General features: G+C 38.7%; 1 protein-coding gene across 4 annotated transcripts in view; it reads left to right on the plus strand.

The window, feature by feature from the left end:
• The window catches only part of INTS9 (integrator complex subunit 9), a 104,998-nt gene that overhangs the window by 64,479 nt on the left and 13,665 nt on the right, over positions 1 to 26,854 (plus strand). For all 4 annotated transcript variants that reach the window (XM_014843334.3, XM_014843333.3, XM_070505133.1 and 1 more), the window contains 5 exons: positions 1,565 to 1,685; positions 2,481 to 2,615; positions 16,239 to 16,350; positions 19,493 to 19,673; positions 23,417 to 23,477. In XM_014843334.3, the coding sequence (XP_014698820.1) occupies positions 1,565 to 1,685; positions 2,481 to 2,615; positions 16,239 to 16,350; positions 19,493 to 19,673; positions 23,417 to 23,477 (610 nt within the window). The remainder of the gene's footprint in view (positions 1 to 1,564; positions 1,686 to 2,480; positions 2,616 to 16,238; positions 16,351 to 19,492; positions 19,674 to 23,416; positions 23,478 to 26,854) is intronic.

Raw genomic sequence — 26,854 nt, forward strand, 5'->3', positions numbered from 1 at the left:
CTGTTTCATCATGAGACCCCGTGTTTGGTATCTTTTAGTTGATTTTTTTCTTTAGTGCTGACCAAACTGTTCAGAGAAGGTTCTTTCACTCTCCTGTCCTGGAGGATATAAGCCTGACTGATAGTATCCTGGAAGACATATGAGGAGAAGAAAATTGTTACTGTCAGTGTATAAACTTTTGCTTAAGAAAGCTGCCTCTAGTTGTGGATGGTCTAGTCCAAACTCATTTTTCCTCTCTCCAGAGAATAACTTCTGGTGCCATGCCTGGGAGGGGAAGGGGTAAGCGCTGAGCTATAGGGACTAGGTGAGGAGAACTGGAAGGTTCTGCTTCTTAATCAGTTTTTTCAACAGATCCTCTTGTTTTTAGGTCCACCTTCAACCTAACTTCCAGACATACCTGTTGTTTATAATTGCTAAGCATTTTGTGGATTCTGCAGTATAATTAAGTTACCTCAACTTTCTTGGGTCTGCTAAGTCGTTTATCATTTGTCTTTCTACTTTCCACTTACTAAAATACTGTTGCTATTATCTCTTCTCTCATTCTCTTTGTCCTGAGGGTGTGTGTGTGTGAAGCCCTTTACGATAGTTCACTGGTATTTCAGGAGAGAGAGTAGAGCTCATGCACACTTTTAATTCACCAAAAGTTCCTTGACCTCTATTGTACAGAGTCTCAGGGAAGTCACTCTTCGGGTCTTTTCTTGATTCTGTTAGAGCAAATGATAAAATGTTTTTCTATTGACAAATTTTTGTTTGTTTGTTTTAAGGGATACTACTGATGCTGGTCTGAAATGTCACAGATGATGTTTTATTTTCCCCTTTAATCCATGCCTCATCCGTGTTTAACCCAATCCTTTTCTGTAGCTGAAAAGGGCCATGAGTAAAGTTTATTTCATTTATCATTTGGTAAACAGGGAAGAGAATTTGAAATGTCATATGGAAATGCTCTGTATTAAGATGTATATGGTAAGCCCTAGAACAGCCACTAAGGAAAGAACTTTAAAAAAAAATAGTGAAAAATCATGAAAGAAAATTAAAAGGCTTCATCAGAAAATATTCACTTAGTGCCCAAAAGAAGGTAGTAAAGGAGGAACAGAGGGAAAAAAAGACATGACATACAGAAAACAAAAATTAAATTGGTAATTGTAATCCAACTATATCAGTAATAATATTAAATGTTAATGGATTAGCCAACTCAATCAAATGGCAGAGATTATCAGACTTGATTTTAAAAATATATACATATCCAGCTATCTGCTGGATAAACAGAATAGAGAGTAAAAAAAAAAGAAAATCAATGAAACCAAAAGTTGGTTCTTTGAAAAGATCAACAAAACTGACAAACCTTTAACTGGAGTGACCAAGAAAGAAAGAGAGCATACTCAAATTACTAGAGTCAGAAATACAAAAGGGGCCAGTACTACCAACCTTACAGAATAAAAATGATTATAAAGGAATTCTGTGAAAAATTACATGCCAATAAATTGGACAACTTAGATAAAATGGACAAATTGCTTGAAAGGAATCCTCTGTAACGTAAAGAATTGGCATTGTGATGCATTTACAGGCTGCTGCCTTCTCCTCTCAAGGATGCAGTGGAAGTATCAACCTGGAGAAGATGCTATACAATGCAAGAGGTGAACTCTGCCCTTAGCAAAATCCAGCTGGTGGGATATTCTCAGAAAATTGTGAGTATTAATATGGTTTTAAATAATTTCCTGAATGCTTTTGATTCATATCGTTATTCATTGGAAAGACCTTTTAGTTCCCTTTTTTAAGCCATTCAGTCACTAAGAATTTTGAACAAGGTGAAAAGACAGAGCATCTGCCATTCTCCCCATTCCTCCCAGGTTGCTGTTAGTGCTCTTTCCTAACCCTCATGTTCCTGTCACTCGCTAGCATTAGATTGGCCAGCATGTAACGAGTGAGGAAAAAGGCATCTCATCCTATTCACATTAGAACAGTGGACACTAATTTACAGATTTTGGACAAGTGAACTAGGAAACAGAGAGCGTAAAAGAGATTAAGAAGCAATTTAGCAAGTATAACTTTTGAGCTCTTACCTGATAATGGTAAGGGTGCCCATTTTTGTTAACTTGTGCCCAGAGCCACTCAGTACAGAATGACCAAGAGATTAACACCTAACCTGAAAAGAAAAACAGAAAACCCAAGTATTTGTCTCTTTGGTCTATTTGGTAATATATCATCTCTGCCTTTTAATGAGGGAGGCCTGGGTGTCTGGTGACATGTGGATGGGCTGAAACTTTCACAAAGGTGACAAGTAAAGACTGTAAGGATTAGTTTTGTGTGTACCTTGTGGTCTCTATTGTCTTTCTGTTTTACTTTAAACTTTCTGATTTAGTTTAAAACAGTCTCTGTTTCTAAGTGGAGAAGAATATTTCTGTTGTTTCTCCTCCAAACTTGTTTGGTATGACTGCATCACTGACAGCTCAGCACACGTTCTTGCTGTGGTTCTCTTCCAGGAGCTCTTTGGTGCAGTCCAGGTGACTCCTCTCAGCTCTGGCTATGCCCTTGGAAGTTCCAACTGGATTATCCAGTCCCATTACGAGAAAGTATCTTATGTCTCTGGATCCTCCTTGCTTACCACACACCCCCAGGTAATTCTAAATTCTCTTTTAACAACTCAGCTTTTTAATTATTTAACATAAATTCAAAATGGATCCAGAGTACCATCAGCTGTTTTTAAATCTTCCTCATTTTGGTTTCTACATATATTCTTTTTTTAAATTTTATTTTATTGTGGTAAGTAAACTTTAAAATGAGATCTACCCTCTTAATAAATTTTTAACTGTACATTATTCTTAACTATAAGTACAACATTGTACAGCAGATCTCTAGAGTTTATTCATATTGTTTAACTGAAACTTTATGTTTTACAGACACTCTATCAAAGTTAGATTATTTGTATCCCAAGATTTAGGATTGCAAGTTCCTCTGTAAGATCCTGCTGCCTTTAGGGTCACCTCCAGGATTCTGAGATTTCCCAATACTTCCAGTAACCGTAGCCTGATGTGGAACAGAGATGGTCACGCATTTACTCAGCAGATACTAATTACTTAATATTTACTAACAGCTTACTATGTGTCAAGCACTCTTCTAGGTGTAAGAGATTCACTGGTGACCCACACGCAAAGTCCCTGCTCATGGATCTATGTTCAGTTGATATATGGAGAGAGGATGGTGTGCAGAAAATAAGTGAGCAAAGTAATTTCAGATTGTGATACAAGTACTGAAAACAACAAAGCAGGATTATGTATAGAGTGTGGAGACTAGTTCAAATTGGATGGTCAGAGAAAGCTTCGGGGGGAGATCTCATTGGAACTGAGACCTGAAGAAATGAGCCTTGTAAAGCTGTGAGGGCAAAGCACTACAGGGACATGGCAGATGAAGGCCACCTGAAGCGAGAACAAGCTGGGCATGTCTGCAGAGCAGAGAAGACCATTGTGATTGCCGCATACGCAGCGTAGTTAGCAGAGATGTCCAAGAGATTAGCAGAGGCCAGGTCATGTAGGACTTTGTAGACCATGATGAGGAATTTGGATTTTATTTTAATGTGTAGAGGGAAGCTACTGGAAAGTTTCAAGTTAGTCATTCCTTAACAGTCTTATTGGCAAGAAGCTAAGCACATAAACATTGTTATAAATATATTATTTATTCTAGTTTAGGTATTTGTAAAGAATTTGTTGTTCATTTCATAAATCCTGGTTCTTTCCATGTTTGTACAGGAGAGCAGGAGAGATTAGATAGTTAGCTGATAGATAGATGTACAGATAGATAGATAACTTGGGGCAGCCCGTATCCCATTTTAGTGTGGGAAAAGAATGACTGCTGTAAATCTAGAACAATAGATGCTTCCGAGCTGCCACTCTGCATTGTTTTTTTCATGCCTTCTTTTATAATCAAGTTTCATTTCAAGGTCTGGAGGGGACAAGTTGCTATTTTTTCCTATAGCTAGCAGAATTCTGGGCCTTTCCCGCTTACTAAAATCAGAAGCCTATCAGTGTCATCTTGATCTGCTTCATTGAATCAAAATTTTTTATTGGCAGCTTCTATCATTCCTGATATATTCTTCCATAAAAGAGAGAAAGATTGCTTGGCTGCCAGCTCTTCCGATTTGTCCTGCTTAGATCAAAGCCTTTACAGTACTATTGATATAATTTCCAGTAAATTATTCTTACAAGGTCCATAAATTTAAAGGGAAAATAAGGTCTTGAAAGTAATGAGCAACATACCTAAGTAATTAATTTTAATTTCTAGCTGGCAACCAGTATTGTATGTAAAGAAGAAAATAAATTAGATTTTCTGTTACCCAGATAATTGGATTCTGTATTGAATTAGCAGCGATAAGAAAAGTGGTTTGAAAAGACTTGATAGTCTACTTCAGAGGTCAGCCAACTATGGCACATGGACCAAATCTGGCCCCTCACCTCTTTTTGTAAATTATGTTTTGTTGGAATACAGCCACACCCATTTGTTTATGGATTATTTACACGTGCTTACACGTGATTACGGCAGTGATAATTTAAAGTTAAATTCTACAGAAAATGGCAACCACTAGTCTACTTGAGTGGAACCCTCACTAGCGAGGAAGAATATAGCAGGCTGCTGTAGTGATCAGAGAATCATAGGGGCATGAGGCTTTGGATTAAATCTGAGGCAGTAAGAATGGAAAGGTAAGTTAAAGAAAACATTGGCACATCTTTAATTCAACAAACATTTGAATGCCCACTGTCTCAGGGAAGGAAAAATAAAAGTTAGAGATTTCATGCCTGGATGACATTGAGAATGGTGATAATGACATTAGTCAGTTGACGAGGAGGAGTTGACAGGGCGGTCATGGTTTTCAGAAGGAGGTAGAGAGTGTGATGAATAGGAATTTGAGAGAACATTGGATGATGGAAATACAGAGCTGGTACTTGGGTGTGAAGGCAAGCCTGGAGACAAATTGGAGAGTCATCAGACTTTTTAAAGTATATAAATAAAGGGCTGAAGGTGAGAGACTAAGCTCTGGGAAACATTTACCAATAAACAGTAGAAGAAAGAAAAATGGTCTTGAATAAGAATATTTGGAGAGTTACAGGAGAATTGAGCCAAAAAAAAGTACAGCATCCCGTGGAAGAGGAAGAGAACTAGCCTTTACTGAGCACAAGATCTCTGTATTAATTTTTTTTAATTGATCTGATATTTAGCAAGCATGCTGAATTCTCATATTAATTCCAATATTTATTGATAATAATATTATCTGCAAAGAAGTAACAATTTTGTCATTTCTCTTCCAATCCTTATATCCTTTATTTCTTTTTCCCACCTTATAACTAAGCTCTGTAGCCCCATGTTAAACAGAAGTGATATCCTTGTCTTGTACCAGATTTTAAAGGGAATGCTTTTGTAGTTTCTTCGTTAAATATCATGCTTACAATTTGTTTTTATTTATCAAGTTAAGGAGTTTCTCCTCTATTTCTAATTTTCTGATTTTTAAAGATTAGATATAGATGTTGTACCTTATCAAATTCTTTTTATGAGTCTGTGAGATAATCGTGTGATTGCTTTCTTTATACCATTAATGTAGTGAATTGTAATGTTAGCTTTTCTCACATTTAACCATCCTTGCATTCCTGGGATAGATCTTATTTGATCACAATTTATTCTTTTTAAAATACCCTCCTGGAATCAGTTGGTCAGTATTTTATTGAATTTTATAATCTGTATTCATAAGTGAAAAATAGAGTTATACCTTATTTTCTTGTACTGTCTTCATTTGTTTGGAATCCAGGTACATTAGTCTCATAAGATGATTTGGGCATCTTATGCCTATTTCCCTAATGCCAGAAATATACAAGATAGGGATTGGTTTTTTTTTAAAGTTAAATTCCCCATAAAACTGTCTTGGCCTGGGATTACCATTTTAATTTTTTTTCATGGTTGTTGAACTATATTTTCTGGGTCGAAATTGTGCCAATTTTGGCAGAAATTTGTCCATTTTGCCTAGTTTTTCAAAGTCATACACATGGAATTATTTATATTACCCTTTCATTTGTTTAAACTTTTTTGCTTAATTGTATTTTTAATTCTAAATTTTATTCCTTTTTATCACCTCTCTTTTTTTCTTGATCCGACTCACCAGAGGTTTGTCTACGTTGCTGATTTTCTTCAGAGAAAAAGATTTTCCTTTCAGTGGTTTTTGTTGTATTTCCATTCTCTGTTCTGCCCTTTATTATTTCCTTCCTTGGGTTTACTCTTTTGTGTTTGTTTTAATGCTTACCTCATTTATTTTAGTCTTTCTTTGCATTTCAATAGGTATATTTAAAGCTATTTGTTTCTCTCTTATGTTATTTAACTGTTAAATTTTTGATAGGAAGTGCTTTTTCATTTATCTTGAAGTATATCATAATTGCCTTCGTAATATTCCTGATTTATCTAACCAAAGGTTATTTTCTAGTACTTTTGTTTGTTTCTAGTACATCCAGTATGGTTAGATTTAGGGTTAGATAAGACTTTGGTCACATCCTACTTATGTTTCAGGATTCTAATTTTTTTTGCATTTTGATAAGAGAAGACTGATTCATTGAAATTTGTTTAGGCTTACTTTGAGACACAAGTCTCTTTTTGTAAATGTTCTATGTGTGCTGGAAAAGACTGTATTCACTTTTGAATGAAAATTTTTCTATTTTTTATTATTCATTTGAGTTTATTGTGTTATTCAAGTTTTCATATCTTTGCTTAGTTGCCAGTTTCTGAAAAGGGTATGTTATTTGTTGTTTTATCTATTTCTGCCTATAGTTTCACCAGTTATTGCTTTTTATATTTTTAAGCTGTATGCTCACTGGTAAATGTGTTCATGATCATTGTGTTTTGTTGATCAGTTATTCCTTTTATTAGGATGTTGTTTGCTTTTTTCCCCTGTCAAAACTGCATTAGAAGCCAGACTTTTCCCCCTCCATATTTGCCTGCTGTTCTCTTCCATCTGTTTCTTTTCACTCTCTCTGTGTCCTTTTCTGGTGAATCCCTGTAGACAACATAGTAAAGGACTGTTTCTTTTTTAATCTAAAGAGTCTGTTTTGATTGGTGAGCCTATTTATGTTTTCTTGCAATTACTGTTGTATTTGGGGCTTATTTTGCCATCTTATTTCATGTTTTTTAGTTTACTTCATTCTTTTCCCCATCCTTTCTTGCCTTCTTTTAGAAAGCTAAATTTCTTTCTGCAAGTTTGAACATATATATTGTATTTTTATTCCTCTGGTTTGTCCCTTTGTTTATTTTTCCTGTGAGTATCTTAACCTTATTAATATCTATATCTTTCCCTCCAGAGCCACACCTTCCTCTTGTCTCTCCCATCTTTTTCCTCTTCCTTCCTCCCACTTTCCTCCCTGCTCACCTTGTTGATACTGTCTAGAATTTGTTCTGGGTTATTTAGAATATACGTAGGGTAGTGAATATATTGCTTATTTAGATAACAGTGAGCTTTATTGAGTTCCCCCCCCCCCATCCTATATATCTCATAATCCTCCTAGATTTACTGTTCTTCCAGGAGTACTTGAGAAATTTTCACCAAGAGGGTCTTCAAATGGTAAACCTTATGAGGCCTTGAATTACTAAGAATATCTTTAATTTCTCCTCACATTTAAATGATAGTTTGGATAGATATAAAATTAAAGGAAAAGAGCTCTGAACCATAAAGCTTTGAAAATGTTACTTTGTTTTCCACTTCTACCCTTGTTGCAGTTAAGAACTGCGAAGCCCCGTCAGATTTGTGTTCCTTTATGGAATCTGCTTTTAGAATTTTAACTTTATCTTCAGTGTTCTTAAATTTTACTGTGATGTGTCTTAAATGTGTAGTTTTTCATAATACTCTGTAAGATCTTTCAATTTCCTTTAACACAGAAAAATTCTTAATCATTTTTTAAATTATTTATTCCTTCTGATTGATTTTTTTTTCTCCTTATGGAACTTTTAGTATATAGATGTTGACACTTCTATGTTTTCTATATCTGTTTTCTTTTATATTTCCGATCTCCTTCTTGAAGCCTCCTGAAAAAATTCCTCAGCTTGATCTTCCAGCTCATGAATTCATTGTTTGGCTATATCCGTACTGCTCTTCAACCTATGTATTGAATTCTTTATTTCAATGACTATATTTTCGGACACAGTATTTCCAAATATTTCTCTGCATAATCACTTTTGTTTTACTTACTTATTTTTATTTTATTTGTATGTGGACTTTTAAAAATGCATATTCTACTACTCGATCTGGTTTATTAATTCTCCATGTGGGACAGGATTTTACTTAACTATGTTTAATCGATGTTGCATACCTCAGTGGTCTTGGTTTATTTCCCTGTCAGCTCTTACTACTTGACCCTCAGGGAAATCCTCTTGTACCTGTGCTCTAAACACTGTTTTTTTTCCCCCAGAATTTGTCTCCCTAATTTGTTACCACTTAGCCTTGTAGCATGAGGGAACAAGCAAGGGCTGTTAGGTCAGCCTGCAACTTCTGTGAGTGATCAGTCCACTGTTCTGGTATTTTCTTCCTCACAGTATGTTGGAGAAGGCCACAATCTGCCAACGACAGCCTAGAGGAGAGAAAAAAGGACAGAGTCCTTTTCCTAACCTCTACTCATCCTGCAGTGCCCAGGCCTCTATGGTTCTTGCTTGCCATTTTGTCCCCGTTCCGGGACTCATAGTTTCCCTGGGAATTTATTGTAGTTTTTCAGTTGCCCTTATTTCTAGGCTGTCCCTCAGTTTAGATTCTAGATGAGAGCCAGCAGCTGTGTTCACTCTCTATCTTATCAAGAAACATAGTGAAGGTTTTGTTTTGTTTTAAAATATTAGTTCTCTATATTTCTGATTAAAACATTAATTTGTACTTATTGTAGTGATTTTGGAAAATACTAAAATCTCAGAGAAAAAAATAAAAATTTGTAATAATCCTAATATTAAGAGAGAACTATTTTCAGCCTGCTTTACTGCTCTTTCTGATTAACTATTTAATGAACTTGCCTTGGGTTATTAGTATTCCACCACATGATGTTTGATATCTGCTTAGCATTCGATCCTATGGATGTACAATGAACTATTTAGCTATTTCTCACTGTTAGACATTTAAACTATTTTAAGTTAAAAAAACTTTTTTTCGAAAAAAATGTCTACTCCAAACAGATGTGCAGTCTTCCCAAAAAGAGAGCATAAGACCCAGTTTAAAAACAATAACACTAATGAGCAAAACGAGCAATGACCATTGGATAGATCCCCGAAGTGCATTAGCAGCAACTAGTGAGCACTTTTGGTTATTGGGGCCAAAGGCTTTCTGGCCTTTGAAATCAAATTAATGCATTTGCTTGTGGGTTGTGAACCTATATTTAAACACCAATTTTTCTCTGATGGTAGTTTGAAAAGGCAACTTAATACTCATTATTTCAATAACTTCCTGGCAGTTCTACCTGACTTCAGAAGTGGGACTTGAGTTTTAGACGTGAAAATCACCAGCACAATAGAGCAAAAGCTATGTGTACCTGGACATGGGGAGCTACGGAATTTTTGGTTAGTTTTCAAAACTGATCTAGTACAGGACACTGATACTCATGCAAGGCTAAGATTTGAAGTATGGAAAATTGTAGTGTGTGGTAGATATTTTTTATTGTTGTTACTCTTAGTAGTGGGTTTGGGTTTGGTTTGCTTATTGTTTTGATTTTTTCCCATCCTTCTCCTGACCACAAAAAGGACCTAGAAAGGGGTCTGTCCCCCACATCAGCCCTCATGGCCTTGAAGATTCTCCTACACCCTTGGTCTCTGGCCTGGAGCAAATTTGGAAGACCAAGCTCAGCCAGTAAACAAGCTATTTCCTTCCCCTTTAACCTTTGGCCTTGAGGGTAAGATAAGTGGTCTTCTGGTTTGCAAGGCTGGTGGTGGTTATGAGGGAGAATGAGAGGAGAGAGGTTTTGAAAGCAAGGGCTCCATATGGGAGCGTCTGCCTTAGAGCAGTGCTTCTTAACATTTTGTGGGTCATGGACCCAAAAGCCTGATGGCGAGAATCTAATGAGAACTGTTAAAAAATGTCTGCACAGCTACACAGGATTTTGCACTGATGCTCTGGAGACTGAGTTTAAAGAGTCCTCAGAAGCCCACTGTTAATTATCAGGTTAAGAATCTCTCACTTAGAACTTTGGGAAGAATTTTTTTTTAAGAAATAAAATTAATTTTTTAAAATTAATTGAAAATTTCTATCCAGTCAATTCCCTGAAACTTATGATGTTCACAATGGGAATTCTTTCTTGCCAAAGAGATTGGTAGCTGGCCTGAGAGAAGGTCTCCTTTTGGCACACACTTCCAGTGTTTTCTCTGCTTCCCCATACTGATCCTTCTCCCTTTCGAGTTCGGGGGGCCTCCTATTGGTTTCTTTTCTGGAGGTCTTAAAGACTTTGGCAGTAATAAGTGTAGAGTCCTCTCTTAAATCTAAAGAAAACATCTCAAATTTGGATTCCTTGAATCAGATTTTTAGAGCTAAGGCATTTCTTAGGCAGGTTTGTTTTGCTCTGTTTTGTTTTCAACATTTTTCTCTTCCCTCTAAATTCCCCAGATGTTTTGTTGTTTATGCAGTGCTTTGATCTGAATGCTCTACGGTAAAAGGTTTTTTTAATGTATTTTATGTTATTGTAATAAATCTGTGACTTGCTCAAATCTGCATGTAGATGTGCATGTCATCATTTTTCAGCCACTCTTTAGTCTTCTGATGTAAAATTAGTTTCCTTCAGAAATCCCTGGGAAATGGCTATAGGCCGCTGCTTCTCCCTCCAGGCCTGGCCTCGTGGGATCTTACAGTCGGGTCAGTCTTTGGGAATTTTCTGGGAGTGTCTGTCTTTCTCTCCTGAAGAACTGGGGGATTAAAGCCACCTGCTCACCTTCATACACAAGGCAGAGCTGGATATGTGGAGTCAACAGAAAGACATTTTCTTGCATCCACAAAACTCAGGCTTCGATACATCAGGTTGAGGATTCCTTTGCTCCCCTGGTCACCTAGCTCCTATGGAACACCTGCGTTTCAGTGCTCCCCTCTCTTCTTCTGTGAGGCATCAGAGCCCAGTACGTCACAACCAGGCCTGGGCCGAGTGCTGACCCTTTCACTCAAGAAGGGGCAGCATGAAAATTATCACTTCACTTCTCTGGGCCTCAGTTCATCTGTGGAGACCAGGTGACTGATGTTCCCCAGCATCATATCTCTGTACAGCTTTCCCTGGGATATGTCCAGGAGGGCCCACTCTTCCTGGGTAAAGGACACAGACACGTCCCCAAAACGTTACTTAAGAGAAATGTCCAGGACAAGCCATAGCACACGGCTCCCTCCTCAGGGCCACAGACAGGAAACCTTTTCCTCCCCATGGATGCAGCCCCAAGGTATCCCAAAGCCACAGCAGCACCTCCTCAGCTTGGTCCTGAGGAAATGAAGCTCTTGCCCTCATTTTGGACGTGGTGCCAACCAGTTGAGGTTAAACCTAACATATTTGGGGGTGGGGACAGCAGGGAAGCTGAGCTGCGAGTGGTTCGTGATCGGTTTGTAGAATTGGGCTCAGTAAGCAGATCCCATGAAGCAAGGAGGGAAGAGACTGGACAACTGGCTGGACTCCTGTCTGTTTCTCTCCACACTTGCTGTTTTGCTTCTTATCTGGCAGCACAGCTTCTCTCTGCAGAGTATTTCCTTCTCCCAAAAATAACATACACTACTTACATGCATTCATGTATTTGTTTATTCATTCCTTCCCTCACTGAGTCAGTGGTATTTCCTAAATCCCTACTTTCGACAGTGGAATGTCCTAGGCTGTAAGGGGAACATGGATGAGTAGGTACTACATTTACAGAAGTTATAGTGATGGAGGAAGATGGGTACATACAGGACTTTGTTCCTGCAAGTGATCAATTCTGTCAGATCAGAAATCCACTGTGAAGTGCTGTGGGACTCAGAACAAGGATCACAGACTTCCCACTGGGGCTTAGGGGAGCTCATGGAAGAGTGGGCTCTGACTGTCTCATCGCCTGACTACTGTGTTCTCTTTCTCTTAGCAGTGATGAGATTTCTCCTATTCACCTTGTTCAACTCAATTGTACAGCTGGCTTTTTGCCTCTTTCACCTCACGGATCTGGTTTCACATCTCTAGTTCAACAGTGATCAGTTTCTGGCCAAACTTTTACTTTTTCTATTCTCCACAGCATCTCACAGCTGCAGTTGACACTGTTCATCAGTCTCTTGTTGAAATTCCTTTTAGTCTCGGCTTCTGGAGCAAGCTTGTTGTTGTTATTGTTGTTGTTTTCCTCTTCTTGTTCTACTTGATCTTTTGCCGTATTATAGGGCGGGAGTGCTGTCAGTTGTCTCTCCCGAGCTCCTCGTTCTCACAGGTAGGGAAGCTCTTCACTGCATTATGTCCTGCTCTTTTGTTTGCTCCTCTCCCCGTTGAATTTATGGTGTTTCTCCAGCCTCAGTCCTAGGCCCACTCCTCGTTCCTCACTCTAAATAAGCTGACATTCCTATTAACTCCTTAGATGAAGACACCTAGAAAATCTCCATATACTTCATAGTCCACTGTTTATCTTTTACTCTCAGAATAAATCTGTCTTGCTACTCCCAAAATGCTTGCAGCTTGCCAACACTGAACTTATTACTGCGCCTTTATTCTTTTAAATCATTGCAGATTCAGATTTGGGAGCCATTTAAAGTCTTGCTTTCTTCATTATCCTGTGTATCCACTCCATTCCCAAATCTCTATTAATTGTTTTCTATGAAGTTGCGTAGATCTGCTTCTTCCGTCTCCTCAACTGCCATGAAATTTTTTTTCTCCTTATGTCTGGGCTGTTACAGAGGCCTTCAAAGTGTTCCTTCTGTGTTTGGCCTCACCCCCTCCTTCAGCTGTCATCTGTAATCATTGTTCCCAAATGTCATTTTCCTGCTTCAGGGTCTTGGCTCTTCATTGCTCACCCTCTCAGTCTTCATGATTCTGGTTTTTTGCCCCTTTACCAGTGATACTTTCTCTCTTTTTACTAATCTCTGTTGTCAGCTCCGAAGTAGACTTTGCTTCCTAGCGAGTAAATTCATTTGGCGTCTACAGGTCACCTTCTCCTGCCCTCTGCCCTCCCCAGCCTTCCTCCCACAGTTGACATCTTATTCTCACCTTCCTGACTTCTAGGGCGTTATTTTCCATCATGGAATGCTCTCACATTTCCTACCAGAACATGTTCTTGTCATGTTTTCATTTATTCAGCAAATGTTTATTTAGTACTTGCTGTGTGCCAAGCATTCTACTAGGAATTAGGATACAAAATCCTGCCCTCAGGGAGCTTCCTAGTCTGTGGGAAACACAGATGAGTAAAGGGACGATTAGGATTCCATGGGATTAATGCTGGGATGGAAAGTATGGGAGGCCATGGGGGCACATGTACGAGGGACATCTTGGTGTGGGGGAGGGAAGCAGTGTCACAGAGGCATTCCAAAGGTGGTGACCTGGGTTTGTCTTAAATTGAGTCTTAAGTTTCTTAGTGAAAGAAAGAAAACTAGAACCAAAACTTAATCTGCCAAAAAACCATGCGCAAGTAACCTCACCTGGCCTGGTGCAGCTCTGAAGTCTGCGTTCCACTGGGCATATACATAAACTCAGCGCAAACTCTTGAAATTTGTGTTGTTCTCTATGGCTTCTTCAATAATCCCCTTTTTTGATTATACATACTTGTTTTCAATTAGATTGTAAGCTTCTGGGGCCTAGAGACTGGCTCTCCTTTTTCTCATGCTGTGTGCAAAATGTCCAATGAAAATCAACCAGCAATGTGACCAACAAAATGGCCACAGCATCCTTGGGCTTAAGGTTTTTCCAAATTCTATTCCACAAGCTTGATTGTGACTGTCAGTTTTGTAAGGTATTTTTATTTGATTCTTGGACACAATGGAATTTTCTGTTTTTGTGTGTTCAAGCAAAATGTTCCCACTTGAAGCACTCAGTGAGTGGCCATTGACGCCAGTAATATATACATTTGCCCTTTGGTGGTGAAATGGAGATGTTGGTGGTGTCAGCTTGGTTTGGAGAGTGTCACTAAAAGCCTTTTAAGCCTGCTTCTTTACAGTAACCCTGGGAATGAACAAGAAATGTCTCCGAGTTATAGGGCTAAAATTACAAACATCTAGTCTGACCTGATCATGAAGTATCTCGTAACTTCCAACTCGGTGGTATCATATTGTAGTGCTGCCTTTGTTATTTATTAAGGGCATTTAATTTTCAAGAGAAGGCAATGGTAATTGCTGAGGTTCAGAGATAATATTGTTTTCAGGGCCAGTGTTTGTTCCCTATTATATATTATCATTTAGCTCAGTAGTTCTTAACCTTTTGGGGGTCATGGCCCCATAGAACAACCCGATTAAATCTATGAACAATGTGCATAGGCACACAGAATTGTATATACCATTTCAGGGGGTTCCTAGGCCCTCTGAATTCTCCCATTTCCCATCAACCCTGTGAATCATTAGTGGCTTGTTATAATAATATCCTAATAACATTGTTGTCATTTTAAGCTAAATATGCTACCCAACAAAGCTTCATCCCTTTTGTCACTGTTCCGGTTTCGTTCTGTTTCGTGCATACACACAGTGAACATTCCCAGGCTCATTACACATCTGCCACCGTAAACCACTACACTTCACTGCCCCTTCCTTCCTCTTGTGGAAACAAAAAATATGTATATATTTGATGGAGAAGTGCAAATAGATAGATGGGTTCTGCCCAAGCAGAGGGAAAGCTCTTATATGCATTGGTGTGTGTCTGCAAATAGGAATTAGAAGCTATTCAATGTAATTTTCACAACTGTACTTTTTCTGTATCCACAGTAAAGGCATGTTTTTCAGGTTATAAAGCAGCTTATATAACCACAATCATGTTGTGTAAAAAGTAACAAATCCCATATATCCATGCTTGTATAAAATGCTAAAGGAAAATACATCAAAAAGCACATATTCTCAGAGATAACAATACAGACAATGGGTCTTTACTGTGCTCCTATTTGGAATTTTATTTCTTTATTGGGAAATCTGGGTGGAACAGAGAAAGGAGGGATAAGGCTTCTCTGTAAATCATGTTTTTTGCTTTTTTCTTCTAATGTCCCAGTAAGTATATCAAATGAAACGGAGGAAAAGGTGTGTTACAAAATGAAAACATTTGTGAGTTCTCCAGCATCTCAATCCATGGCCCTTCATTTTTGTTTCCAGTTTGAATCTCAATTTATTTAGAAATGGTAGCATTTTTTTGAAATGCTCTGACAACAATCAAAATTAAATTCAAATTTTTCTGGGTAAAAATAAAAACACAACATGCTAAGGATCATGTAATAGTGCACCATAGGACTTCATAGTTCACAAGAAGATCGTGTGTGTTTGCTCATGAGACTCATAGAAATCCTCAAAGAAATATGCCCATTTACAAGAAACCTAACTTGGAGCCTTGGCTGGGGTCACATGGCTAGTCCTGGAATTGGAGGAGGCTTTGTGTCTCTGTTGCCTAAGCCAGTGTTCTGCCTGGCTCCTCTGCCACTGAGCCTTAGGGGAAATCACCTTGACTCTGCGAGTCCCAACTTCTGTATTTTCACATTTATTTCATAGACTTTGCAGAGTTGTTTTGAGAATCAAATTTTGCTGTGCAGTGGTTCTCAAGTCGTCATCCCCACGCCAACATGAAGAGCATCTCCTGGGAGCTTGTTAGAAATGCACACTCTCAGGCCTACCTTAGACTTGAATCAGAAACTCTGGGGGTGGGCCCAGCAATCCATGTTTTAGCAAACCTTCCAGGTGATTCTGATGCACCCTGAAGACCGAGAACTACCAATGATGTGAGGTAGCATTTTGAAAGGAGCAAAGCATTATAGAAATATGCTTTTTTTCATTGAAGTAAAATTTATATATAGTGAAACTCAAAAATCTTAAATGCATAATTCTATGAATTTTGAGATCATGTGCTCACCACCCCATTCAAGACAGAACTTTTTCATCACTGCATAAAGTACCCTCGTGCCTCTGCCCGTCACTCCCCATTCCTCTTGGGCAACACTGTTCACTGACAGACTTTTCATTAGAGGAGGTAAGAGGACTTGATGATGAGTAGGAGATAGAAAGAGTGATGTCTCTATTCTCTTTCTCCTTTACTACTTATAGGTGACATTCCTTTTTAAATTACTAAGCATAACTCTCTATGCTTTTTTAGCCCATGGACCAAGCTTCTCTCAAAAACAGCGATGTTCTCGTTCTGACAGGCCTTACCCAGATTCCCACTGCAAACCCAGATGGCATGGTGGGAGAGTTCTGCAGCAACCTGGGTATGTATGCAGCTCACATCTTAACTTGGATGATATGTTTTAAATTTATTTTTTGATACCTTGCGTCTGTGGTATTTTTCCCCCTTCCCTTCACATTCAGAGCCTCTGATGCCTCCTTTTTAAGGCCTTTTCCCCCATTTACTCCTACACTTTCTGTTCATCCTTCAAAACCTACTCTGGTCAACAAAAGCAATTCTTAAGCAACTTAAATCTGAAGGTGCAGTAAGAATTGTTGTTATGACAGTAAATTTGAATTTTTACCACTTTATACAACAAATACTCAATATTCTCTCACTTGATTTATACAGAAAATTCTTGTTTAATCTCCTTGCCTTTAGGTGAGATTTGGTGGCCGAGCAAGGGTACTTAGAGGGTGGCAGTTGTCAAAGAAGGTTAGAATCACATCTTTGCTTTGCAAATAATAGCACAGAAAAGACTGTATACTTTGAATTCACAACAGTGATACCCTGAAGAGCTGTATTTTTCCCCCAGTAATAATTGGTTGATGTTATTTTTTTCTTCTTTTGAGGGAAGACTAAATTCAGAGACTTGTGGGGTGTTTCCTACCTGGAAGAAATTTATTTTTCTTTGGATGTAATTGTCAATAAAAATCTAAAAATCCTGCCTTTCTTTTAGAATCGTGTAGGTTGGTTACTGTCTTAGTTTGGGCCGCTATAACAAAATACCATAAACTGGGTGGCTTAAACGACAGACATTTATTCTCACAGTTCAGGAGGCTGACAAGTCTGAGATGAGCTTGTCCAGGTGAGGACCCTCTTCCTGGCTTAGAAATGGCCGCCTTCTTGTTGTATCCTCACACAGCGGAGAGAAGCAGCTCTGCTGTCTCTTCCCCTTCTTCTGAGGGCGCTAATCCCGTCATGGGGGCTCCACCTTCATCTAAACCTAACTACCTCCCAAAGGCCCCATCTCCTGATACCATCACATAGGGAGTTAGGGCTTCAACATGTAAATTTGGGGGGGAACGCAAACATTCAGTTGAGAACGGTTACCAAACAGGAGTTAGTGAGCTCAGACCCTGCACCCCTGGCAAGCGTAAGTGACATTACCTCTGCTCTGGGGAAGAGAAACAGTCGCCGTCTTACGTTTACACAGAAAGCACTCTCCTTTGAAATTTCACTTGGCCATGCCAATAGTCATCAGCTTTTTTTGTTCTTTGCTGTTATTAAGCCCAAGGTAATTTATTCTTACCCTGGAAAAATTATTGGACTAGTCTCAAATAGAATCTTTTGTTTGTATGTTTGTTTATAATCTAGAATCTTAGACTCAAAGGACTTTAGGTCTGAAAGGGACCTCACATCTAAGCCACTGTTTCTCAAACTGAGGTCCACTAACTACTTGCCTCAAGATCAGCGAGGCCACTTATTAAAAGTGGAAATTTGAGGGCCTTACCACAGACCTAGTAAGTCAGACTCTGGAGAGGGGAGAGGCCCAGAAGCAAAGCTGTGTTTTCAGCACGCTCCCTGGCAATTTTCACTCAAACTAAAGCTTGAAACCCACTCATGTAGTTCATTCCTCTCATATAACCAGTAAAGCAGCTGAGGCCAGCCAGGTTGCAGAGGCTTACCTGAGGTCCGGTAGCTTGTGGCGAAGGCAGGACTAGCACCAGACCTCGTGAGCCCTCACCACTGGTTTTGTCTTTTTCCACAGTACTGCGCTCTGGTGATAGTGAGTCAGCCGGTACTCGAAGTATGATACCAAGCAGTGGGCTCCCTCTGCCTGCCGAGATCTGAGCCAGTTAATCACAAGTTAGAGGTCAAGAAAGGAAGTTTAATTAGATTAGCCAGCAAAGTGGAAGACGGGTGACTAATGTCTCAAAAACCCATCTTCAAGGATTGCAGAATCTTGGGGCAGTTGTATGGGGAAAACGGGCAGTAAGGAGGGGGTTTTCTTCAGCGTGACAGACTCCAGGGTCTTTTATTGTTCCATTCTTCTATCCGCTGTGATGGATACCTTGTAGGTGTGTTTCCTGCCTATGGTCAGTCTGTTCTGGAGAGAAACTCATAGAACAAAGTTTTAAATTATCAAGCTATCGGGGAGTACATACGTAAGTATGAAACCTTAAATTAGGAGAGCATCTGAATTTTTCAGAGTATGTGCAGAGCAGTCAGTAGTCACACAGAGGAGGGGCTGAAGCATAACAAGATGGCCTCACTTATGCTCACTTACAGTACAGCATCTAGGTGAACCTGGATGTCAGAGTTTGGAACAGAGGAGGATAAAAGGCATTAGAGATTTCAAGTTGTGTACCCAAAAGCTGCTTGTTTCAGTTTGTTTCAAAAACCATACAAAAAATAAACTTGAGGGGGCACTTAGATTTTTTTTTATAAGCCAGTTATAACTTCTAATATGACTAAACTTATATTTGTAATTCGTTTGATAATTTATTTTGAGTATTTAAAATATGGAGGATTTTCTTACAGACAAAACTTTAACGAAAGAAAATGCCACTAAACTGAGTCAAATGGAAAAACTTGGCCAGGCCTGGCCCCGTGGCTGAGTGGTTAAGTTCTAGTGTTCCACTTAGGTGGCCCAGGGTTTCACTGGTTTGGATCCTGGGCACAGACATGGCACCACTCATCAAGCCATGCTGAGGTGGCGTCCCACATAGCACAACCAGAAGGACCTACAACTAGAATATACAACTATCTACTGCAGGGCTTTGGAGAGAAGAAGAAGAGAAAATAAAAAGAAAGATTGGCAACAAATGTTAGCTCAGATGCCGATCTTAAAAAAACTTGGCCTGTTTCCTTATAGGTCATTCAGCAATGGTCAGAGACTTCACAGAGACAGATCCAGCAAAGTTTTGAGCAGGAACTAAAAGGAGAAGGAGCTTAGAGGGTCTGTCCTGACCCTGGCTGCCATTGGTAACCTTTGAAACCCACACCCTTAATGGCACACCCTATTCCCAGGAACTGAGACATCAATTAAAAACTCAGCCGATTGTCAGCCTCTGGATTCTCCCACTCTGATGCTGTTGTTCAAAAGAAGCAGGTGAAGTGAACAGTACAAACAGAAGTAGGGAAATGAAAGAAATCCAAATATTATTTTAAAAGTTCCACTCTACCTTTATAAAACTGTTCTTTTGATACTCTTGTTTTCCTTCTGGCTTCAACTTTTCTAGCGCTGACAGTCCGGAATGGAGGGAACGTGTTGGTCCCCTGCTACCCTTCTGGAGTGATCTACGACCTCTTGGAATGCCTGTATCAATACATCGACTCGGCCGGCCTCTCCAACATCCCTTTCTACTTCATCTCCCCGGTGGCTAACAGTTCACTTGAGTTTTCTCAGATTTTTGCTGAGTGGTATGTCTGTGTTTTTCTCTACAACTTCTGTCTGATTCAGCACATTCAAGCAGTTAGAATAGAAATGATCCTGTTTTTTTCTGACATTACTATGAAACTTTCATTTTGTTGTTTTTCTGTGTCTGTGAGATGAAGATTGTATTAATGAAAGCCAAATCAGTTATATTGCTAGAGTTGAGAAGAATAGTTATGAAGGAGGAAAGGAGGAAAGATAAAGACTTAACTTAGCTAGCACTTTCAAAACCAGTAACAAAAATGTTTACATTTATCTTCTCACATGCTGCCCTCTCTGCCTGTTACAAAGCGAAGTTGTATTCTAAAAGCTAAACAAATTTTAAAGCACAAGCTCACATTGTCTAACGTTTATAATACCAAATCTGATAGGAAAAACTATATTATTTTTCTCGTTTCAATGGCATGATATTTGACGAAATTGTTTTATCATAGCAGGAAATTGTTTGATCAAATCCTAGGGCGGGTAAATTATTGCACAATATGAAGTCCGTGAACCTTTTAAGGATTATTTAGGTGCATGTTTGACTCTAACTCACCTGGCCAAAGAAAGGGAGGGACGGGGGAAAGAGACTAACTTTTACAGTAGACCTAATCAAGCCTTAGAATGGGGCCGGCGCACACCCGTATAGGGTGTGTTTAATCCCTTTCCGTGGTGTGGGAGCCTAATGGACACAACATTCTACTAAGTTTCCAATTAGGATGTAAAGGGAATTTGTACATCATTCTGTCATAACATATCCCATATGTTGCCCCCCCCCGCACACTTTTTTAAGGACATTTTTTCCTCCCCTTTGAATTGTGGTCAAGATTTTTTTTTTCTGTACAATCATGAGTCGCTTAACAATGGGGACACATTCGGACAAATGCATGATTAGGCAATTTCGTCATTGTGTGAACATCATAGAGTGTATTTACACAAGCCCAGATGATATAGCCTGCCACACACCTAAGCCGTATGGTACTAATCTTATGGGACCACCATCGTGTATGTGGTCCGTCGTTGACCAAAACATCGTTATGCACATAACTGTATTTAGACTCAGACAGGCTTGTCCATCCCATGTGCATATTATTTATGTTTGTCTGTAGGACTGTCACTTTTATTGGTACCCACTGAATTTTATCCTTTGCATTGGGTCTTTTCCCCCCCAACATAGGAAAGTAATCTTGAATAATTAGTAGTCCACCTTAAGTATAATGTGCACATTTAATCAGCATGTTCTGAGTTTCTTCATCCAGATCCTCAGTAAGAATATTGAGAAAGCAAATTCCCAGGGCCGGCCCTGTGGGCCCCTGTGGATGGTGTCCTAGCTTGTGTGTGCTCTTCAAGTCCACTCTTCACCCATTACACACTATTCTTATCGTCAGAATATCTGATCGGATAGAATTCAGGACTGCTAAAATGAGAGTGGGTTGTTTTGGTGTTTCCATTATTTGATATCTGTTAGTTTCTAATATATGTATAATACATGTTTACTGTAAAAAAAATAAAACTTACAGAAAACAGTAAGAAAACTGCACCCATAAGCCCACTATCCAGAAATGATGTCACTGTCAGCATTCTAATGATTTCTTCTTTCCATGTAGGGATCATACTGAATATTTAATTTTGGATCCTGCTTTTAAAAATGTTAATGTGAGATTAGAGCATTATGAAATCTTTGAGAATATAACTTTTGCATGACTGCATTATTACATCATTTGTACATTATTTGTATATGGTGTAATTTATTTAACTGTTATCTTATTATTGGACGGACAGGCTTTTCCCAATTTTTCTCCTTTTAGCAATCTTCGATTAATATCATTCTTTGTATATATGACTACAGCTTTTGCTTTAGGTAATTACTGAAAGTGGAATTACTGGAACAAAGGGTATAAATATGTTTTAATGTTCATTATACAAATCTAGATTGCTTTCCAGAAAGATCTTTATGTCTTCTGTAAATTGTTCCCTTTTTGCCCATTTACTTATTAGAAGTGTTATACTTTTCTTGTCTATTTGAACCCAGCTCTGTTGTATTTCTGCAGACATTTTTTCCCATTTTGGTACTTTTGAATTTTGTCTTTGATTTTGTTTTTTAAAAAATTGTTGCATTGGAATAATTTTAGGTTTACAGAAAAGTTACAGAGATGCCACAGAGAGCTCCCATATACTTCCACTTAGTTTCCCCAGTGTTAACATCTTACGTGGCCATATGTGAATGTCAAAACTAAGAAATGAACGTCAGCACGTTGTTAGCTGAGCTCTAGTCTCATTCAGACTGCGCTAGCTCTTCTACTAATGTGTTTCCTATTCCAGGATCCAGTCCAGGATACTACATTGCAGTTAGGTTTTTGATTTTTTTGACAAGTATTTTAGTTTTATATATTGATGCTAATTAATGTAGCATAATATACTTTGCAACAATCTAAATAACTTTTAAATTATATTATAACTTTTAAATTATATTTGTCTCTCCACCTGAGTTTGAAATAAAGACAGTACTAGTGTCTGTTTAGATACTGTAAAGTAACCCTCCATAAATATCTTCCATATTTACATCTTCCTCCAAAATGGATATAAAGTGATGTGTTTTAAATCAAGGTTAGAGAAAACTAAGAGCAGGAAATATTAGATAATACATTGTATTAATGAAGTAAATATAAAATCCTGAACTACTCCCCCAAAAGTAGTATCTGTTAGAATTGTCGAAATGGTTTAATGCTATTTTAGTAGAATTCTTAGAAGTAAGCTCTAATAATCATGCATCACTATGTATTTTTTTCCGACTTTTTTCGGCGGGGTGAGGAAGACTGGCTCTGAGCTAACATCTGTGCCAGTCTTCCTCTATTTTGCATGTGGTATGCCTCCATAGCATGGCTTGATGAGCAGCATGTAGGTCTGCACCCGGGATCTGAACCTGTGAACCTCGAATCTGTGGGCCACCGAAATAGAGCGTGTGCACTTAACTATGCCACCGGCCCAGCACCTATTTTTCCAACTTTTAAAAATGTCAAACCTACAGAACCCGCATGTACCTTGATTTGTCAGTTGTTAACTTTTTGCCACATTTGCTTTATCCAGACATCTCCATATTTTAAATGTCATATCTAGCTAGGAAAAAACATAGACTACCTAAGACATCCACAGAGTCTAGATTGAGACAGGTAGTTGCTCTCCAGTTGAGTTACCAGTGCTGCTTAGTGGGCGTGCAAAACAGAAAGTTATGTCTCTGAGGAAGGGCTATCACTTTCTCCTCAAAATTGATCGCAGCTAATGCAATATGGTAGCCTGGATTGGATCCTGGAACAGAAAAAGGACCTTAGTGGAAAAACTGGTGAAATCCAACTAAAGTCTGAAATTTAATCAGTTGTAATGTACTTATGTTAGTTTCTTAGTATCACGGCTATATAAGATGTTAACATTAGGGGACACTGGCTGAAGGGTACACAGGAACTCTGTACTGTCTTTGCAACTTTTCTGTAAACCTAAAATTACTCCAAAATAACAAGATTATTTTTTAAGAAAAAAAGGAATTGAGGAGTTTTAAAGGTTAAAAAAAATGCTCACAAGAGACTTAAATCCTGAATACTCTGTAGATGCTGGTTTTTATTCACAGTGAGATTCTCTGGCAGGAAAATCTTAATAAACTTTAGGATTTAGTATTTGTACTGCTACCACTAGGTGGCAGCAAGTGACCACGTGTGCCCTGCCTAACATGCTGGTTGTTCTTCCTCTTTAAAAGGCTTTGTCACAACAAACAGACTAAGGTGTATCTCCCAGAACCACCTTTTCCCCATGCAGAGGTAAGAAAATGGAATTATTGGGTCAGAGCAAGAAAGAAATGTTGATAAATGGATGTGGTTGGAGATAGCAGGTCATCAGATAAAAAAATTCCTTACGTAAATTCGCATAGCCCTTTGTTTCCCATGTGAGATGACAGTGAAGTACTCTAACTCAACATTTGTTACTTTCTCTTATTAACACATTATATTACCAGTGCGTTTGTACAGTTCGTGACCTACCGCTGTTCCATTGACTGCTGAGCGGTTTTATCTACTATCTACTACTAACTCTTCTGCATAACAGATTTATTCATTGCCAAGGTCTTCTTTCCAGTTAGTTGTGTTGATCATAGAGGTCAATTTTAATGATGAAAATAATAACATTTCAGTTTAGAAAATAGAGTCAAAGGTACAAACTTCTAGTTATAAAATAAATAAATCATAGAGATATAATGTATTGCCTATTTGAAAGTTGCTAAGAGACTAGATCTTAAAAGTTCTTATCACAAGAAAAATAAATTTTGTAACTGTGTAGTGAGAGACGTTAACTAGACTTATTGTGGTGATCATTTTGCAGTATATACAAATATCGAATCATGCAATACACCTGAAACTAATATAATGTTATATGTCAATTATGCTTCAATTTAAAACAAGAGAAAAATCCCCCTTCCCTCACAGAACTGATGAGTGTTTTTATATAGCCACATACCCAGTTTTGTTTGCATTGTTTTTTGCACCAAACAGTGTATCATGGACATTTTTCTGTGTGCCTCATATCATTATATTGCTGCCTAATATTCCATAGCTATCATATGAACGTATTATGGTATTTTTGACCATTCTCTTACTATCAGACAATTGCATTAGTCTGAATTTTTTGTTATATTAAAACCAAAAAAAGGATGTTTAAATTGGCGTAACCACTTGAGGAAACTGGCAGTAGCTGCTAAAGCTGAACATATAACATACTCTCTGCCTCAGCAGTATTGTTCCTGAAGTCTGCACCAAACAGAAATGTGTAGGTATGTCACCAAAAGACTCACACAAAAATCTTCAGAGCATTCTTGGTAATGGTGCTGAAGTGTGCCCAAATGCCCATGACAGTTTAATGGATATCGTGGTATATTCGCACCATGGAATACCATACATCAATGAGAACAGGAACTCTGATTGCATGCAACAGTGTAGATAAATTTCACAAATATAACGTGAGTGAAAGAAGCCAGATAAGAGAGTAGATATGGTGTGATTTTATTTATATAAAAGTTCAAAAACACACAAAACTAGTCTGTGGTATTGGAAGCCAGGATAGTGATTATCCTGGAGGTAGGGGTGGGGGCAGTAGTAATTGGAAGGGGACAAAGGGGGATTTCTGAGGAGCTGGCAGTGCTGTTACTTGATGTGTATATAGGAATATGGAAGTGTTTATTAAAATGTCACCAAGCTAGGGATTTCTGTGCTGATACATATGTCTAGGATTTGGTTGATTTATTTGTTTTACAGTTAACTATTTGACTCATAGAGTAAATTGCAACAAATGTACTGCTAATTATTTTAAATTTGACTGCTGTTTTCTTAATCCAAAGGACAGGTCTTTTATGAACCACAATGTCAAGTGGAATGCTTTGAGAAAGTTGTTTTTTCAGTCCTCACGCTCTGTTACAGCAGCCAAGGTTTTTGCAAGCTCTGTCATTGCCACAGTGAAATTCAGACTAGAAATGTAATAATGTCACAGAAGTAAGTGCAGCAAAACATATTTTGTGGTGGACTTTGCCACTGAAAGTCTCTTTTCCTCTCCCCTAGTAAGAATTAGGCTTTCTTTAGAACTTCTTTTCTAAGAGCCGTACCGCATTCTTACGGTAACACACATATGCCAGGGATGACCTTTGTCCCATTTGCAGTTAGGAATGTGAAAAGACCGCAGTTGTATAATCAGGGTTCCTGAACTGCACTTGTCAAGATTAGGGCATTATGGAGTTGACGCTTGGTATTGTGACCAGTTCCCATGAGAAAATACGGTTCTGCCCTTAGAACTGATGAAAAATTACTTTAGGGAATTCCTCTCCTACAGCTTCATTGCCTATACAGTTTGAACCTTACATCAGTGCAGAGGTAATTCTGGATGGTCAAGTGTCATAAGTCAGGTGGAGAGGTAGGTCCAATTGGCAGAAAGAGAGAGGACCTTATCTTAGTTTCTATGCATTGATCAGGAGAACTGCAGGAACTGTAGGTAATGCCTAAAAAGTGACTTCAGTTGTGTGCAGAGACCTGCTGCTCTTCTTAGAACCCCATTCATCTCCCTGACATCTGTGCATACAGTAGCCTTAGCCTTTGAGACAGCTGCTCACCCGTTTAACTGGGGCAAGTGGTGATTTGGGCCAGATAGATTATAAAAGAAGGTCAGTTTATTTGTATATAACTTGGAAGGAAAGTGGGAAGTCAATGTTTGTTCCATCTTTACTATTCATATCCCATCTAAGCATGTGACACCTGATTAAGATCTCCAGAGTAGTATTTGCAATGTTGCTAATAAAAACAGTCTTCCTGAATTAAAGATTAAATGTTCAAAGTGAAGAGTTTGGCTTGCATTTGGGGACTGCCCTATTCTGGCTCCATTCTCACTATTTGGGTGACTTGAGTTGGACTTGGAGTTGTTGACTGGGCTCCCTCGTATTATGAGTTACTTCAGGATTGAGCCATATCACACACTGTTTCTTTATCCATCAAACAGCATCTCAGGGCAATACTCCCTTTGGCCTAGTTGTATTTGGGGTCTCTGAAGTCTGGATGTTTGTCGCCTGACCTTTTGGTGCTAGAGTGGGAAGGTGAGGGCGGGGCCAAGGCAGCAGGCAGAACTTGTGAGCAGTGTCAGGAAATGCCCTCAGTGGTTGTGACTGTATGTGATGTTGCCTTGGGTCGGGCCTGAGGCTGAGAGAGTATTATCAAGTGTTCTGCTGGAAGGAGACCTTTTTGGTTCAAAACAAACACTTTTGAGAGGCATGAAGCTGTGCATGGCCTGCTTCTTACTACAGCTCTCTGTCATGAGGGCATCACAGTTCCCAAATTTCTGAAAGCCAGTTTGTTCTCTGTCTTTACTAAGTTGCCACAGTAACTGAACACAGCTACACCTTCTTAAGAGGAGGTCTTGTGCTAGTAAACAATTTTTCTTGTGTGAGGTGTTTATTGTTGACAGAACTTGGTGATTCACACATTTTGGCAAAGTTACTTATACCTCAAACAAGGACCGATACTAGAGATTTCTGGGGCCCGGGCTCAGAGTGTCAGGAAGCTATAAAGAAAGAGTTAAACGAAATCAGGCCCTGACAACCTGAAGAAAAGTTTCCATTAAGTGTGTTAACATGTCACCAAAGGGCCCATCTGTTGAGTAAGTCACA

The sequence above is a fragment of the Equus asinus genome, chromosome 3 (genome assembly GCF_041296235.1).
Source record: "Equus asinus isolate D_3611 breed Donkey chromosome 3, EquAss-T2T_v2, whole genome shotgun sequence".
NCBI classification, from domain to species: domain Eukaryota; kingdom Metazoa; phylum Chordata; class Mammalia; order Perissodactyla; family Equidae; genus Equus; species Equus asinus.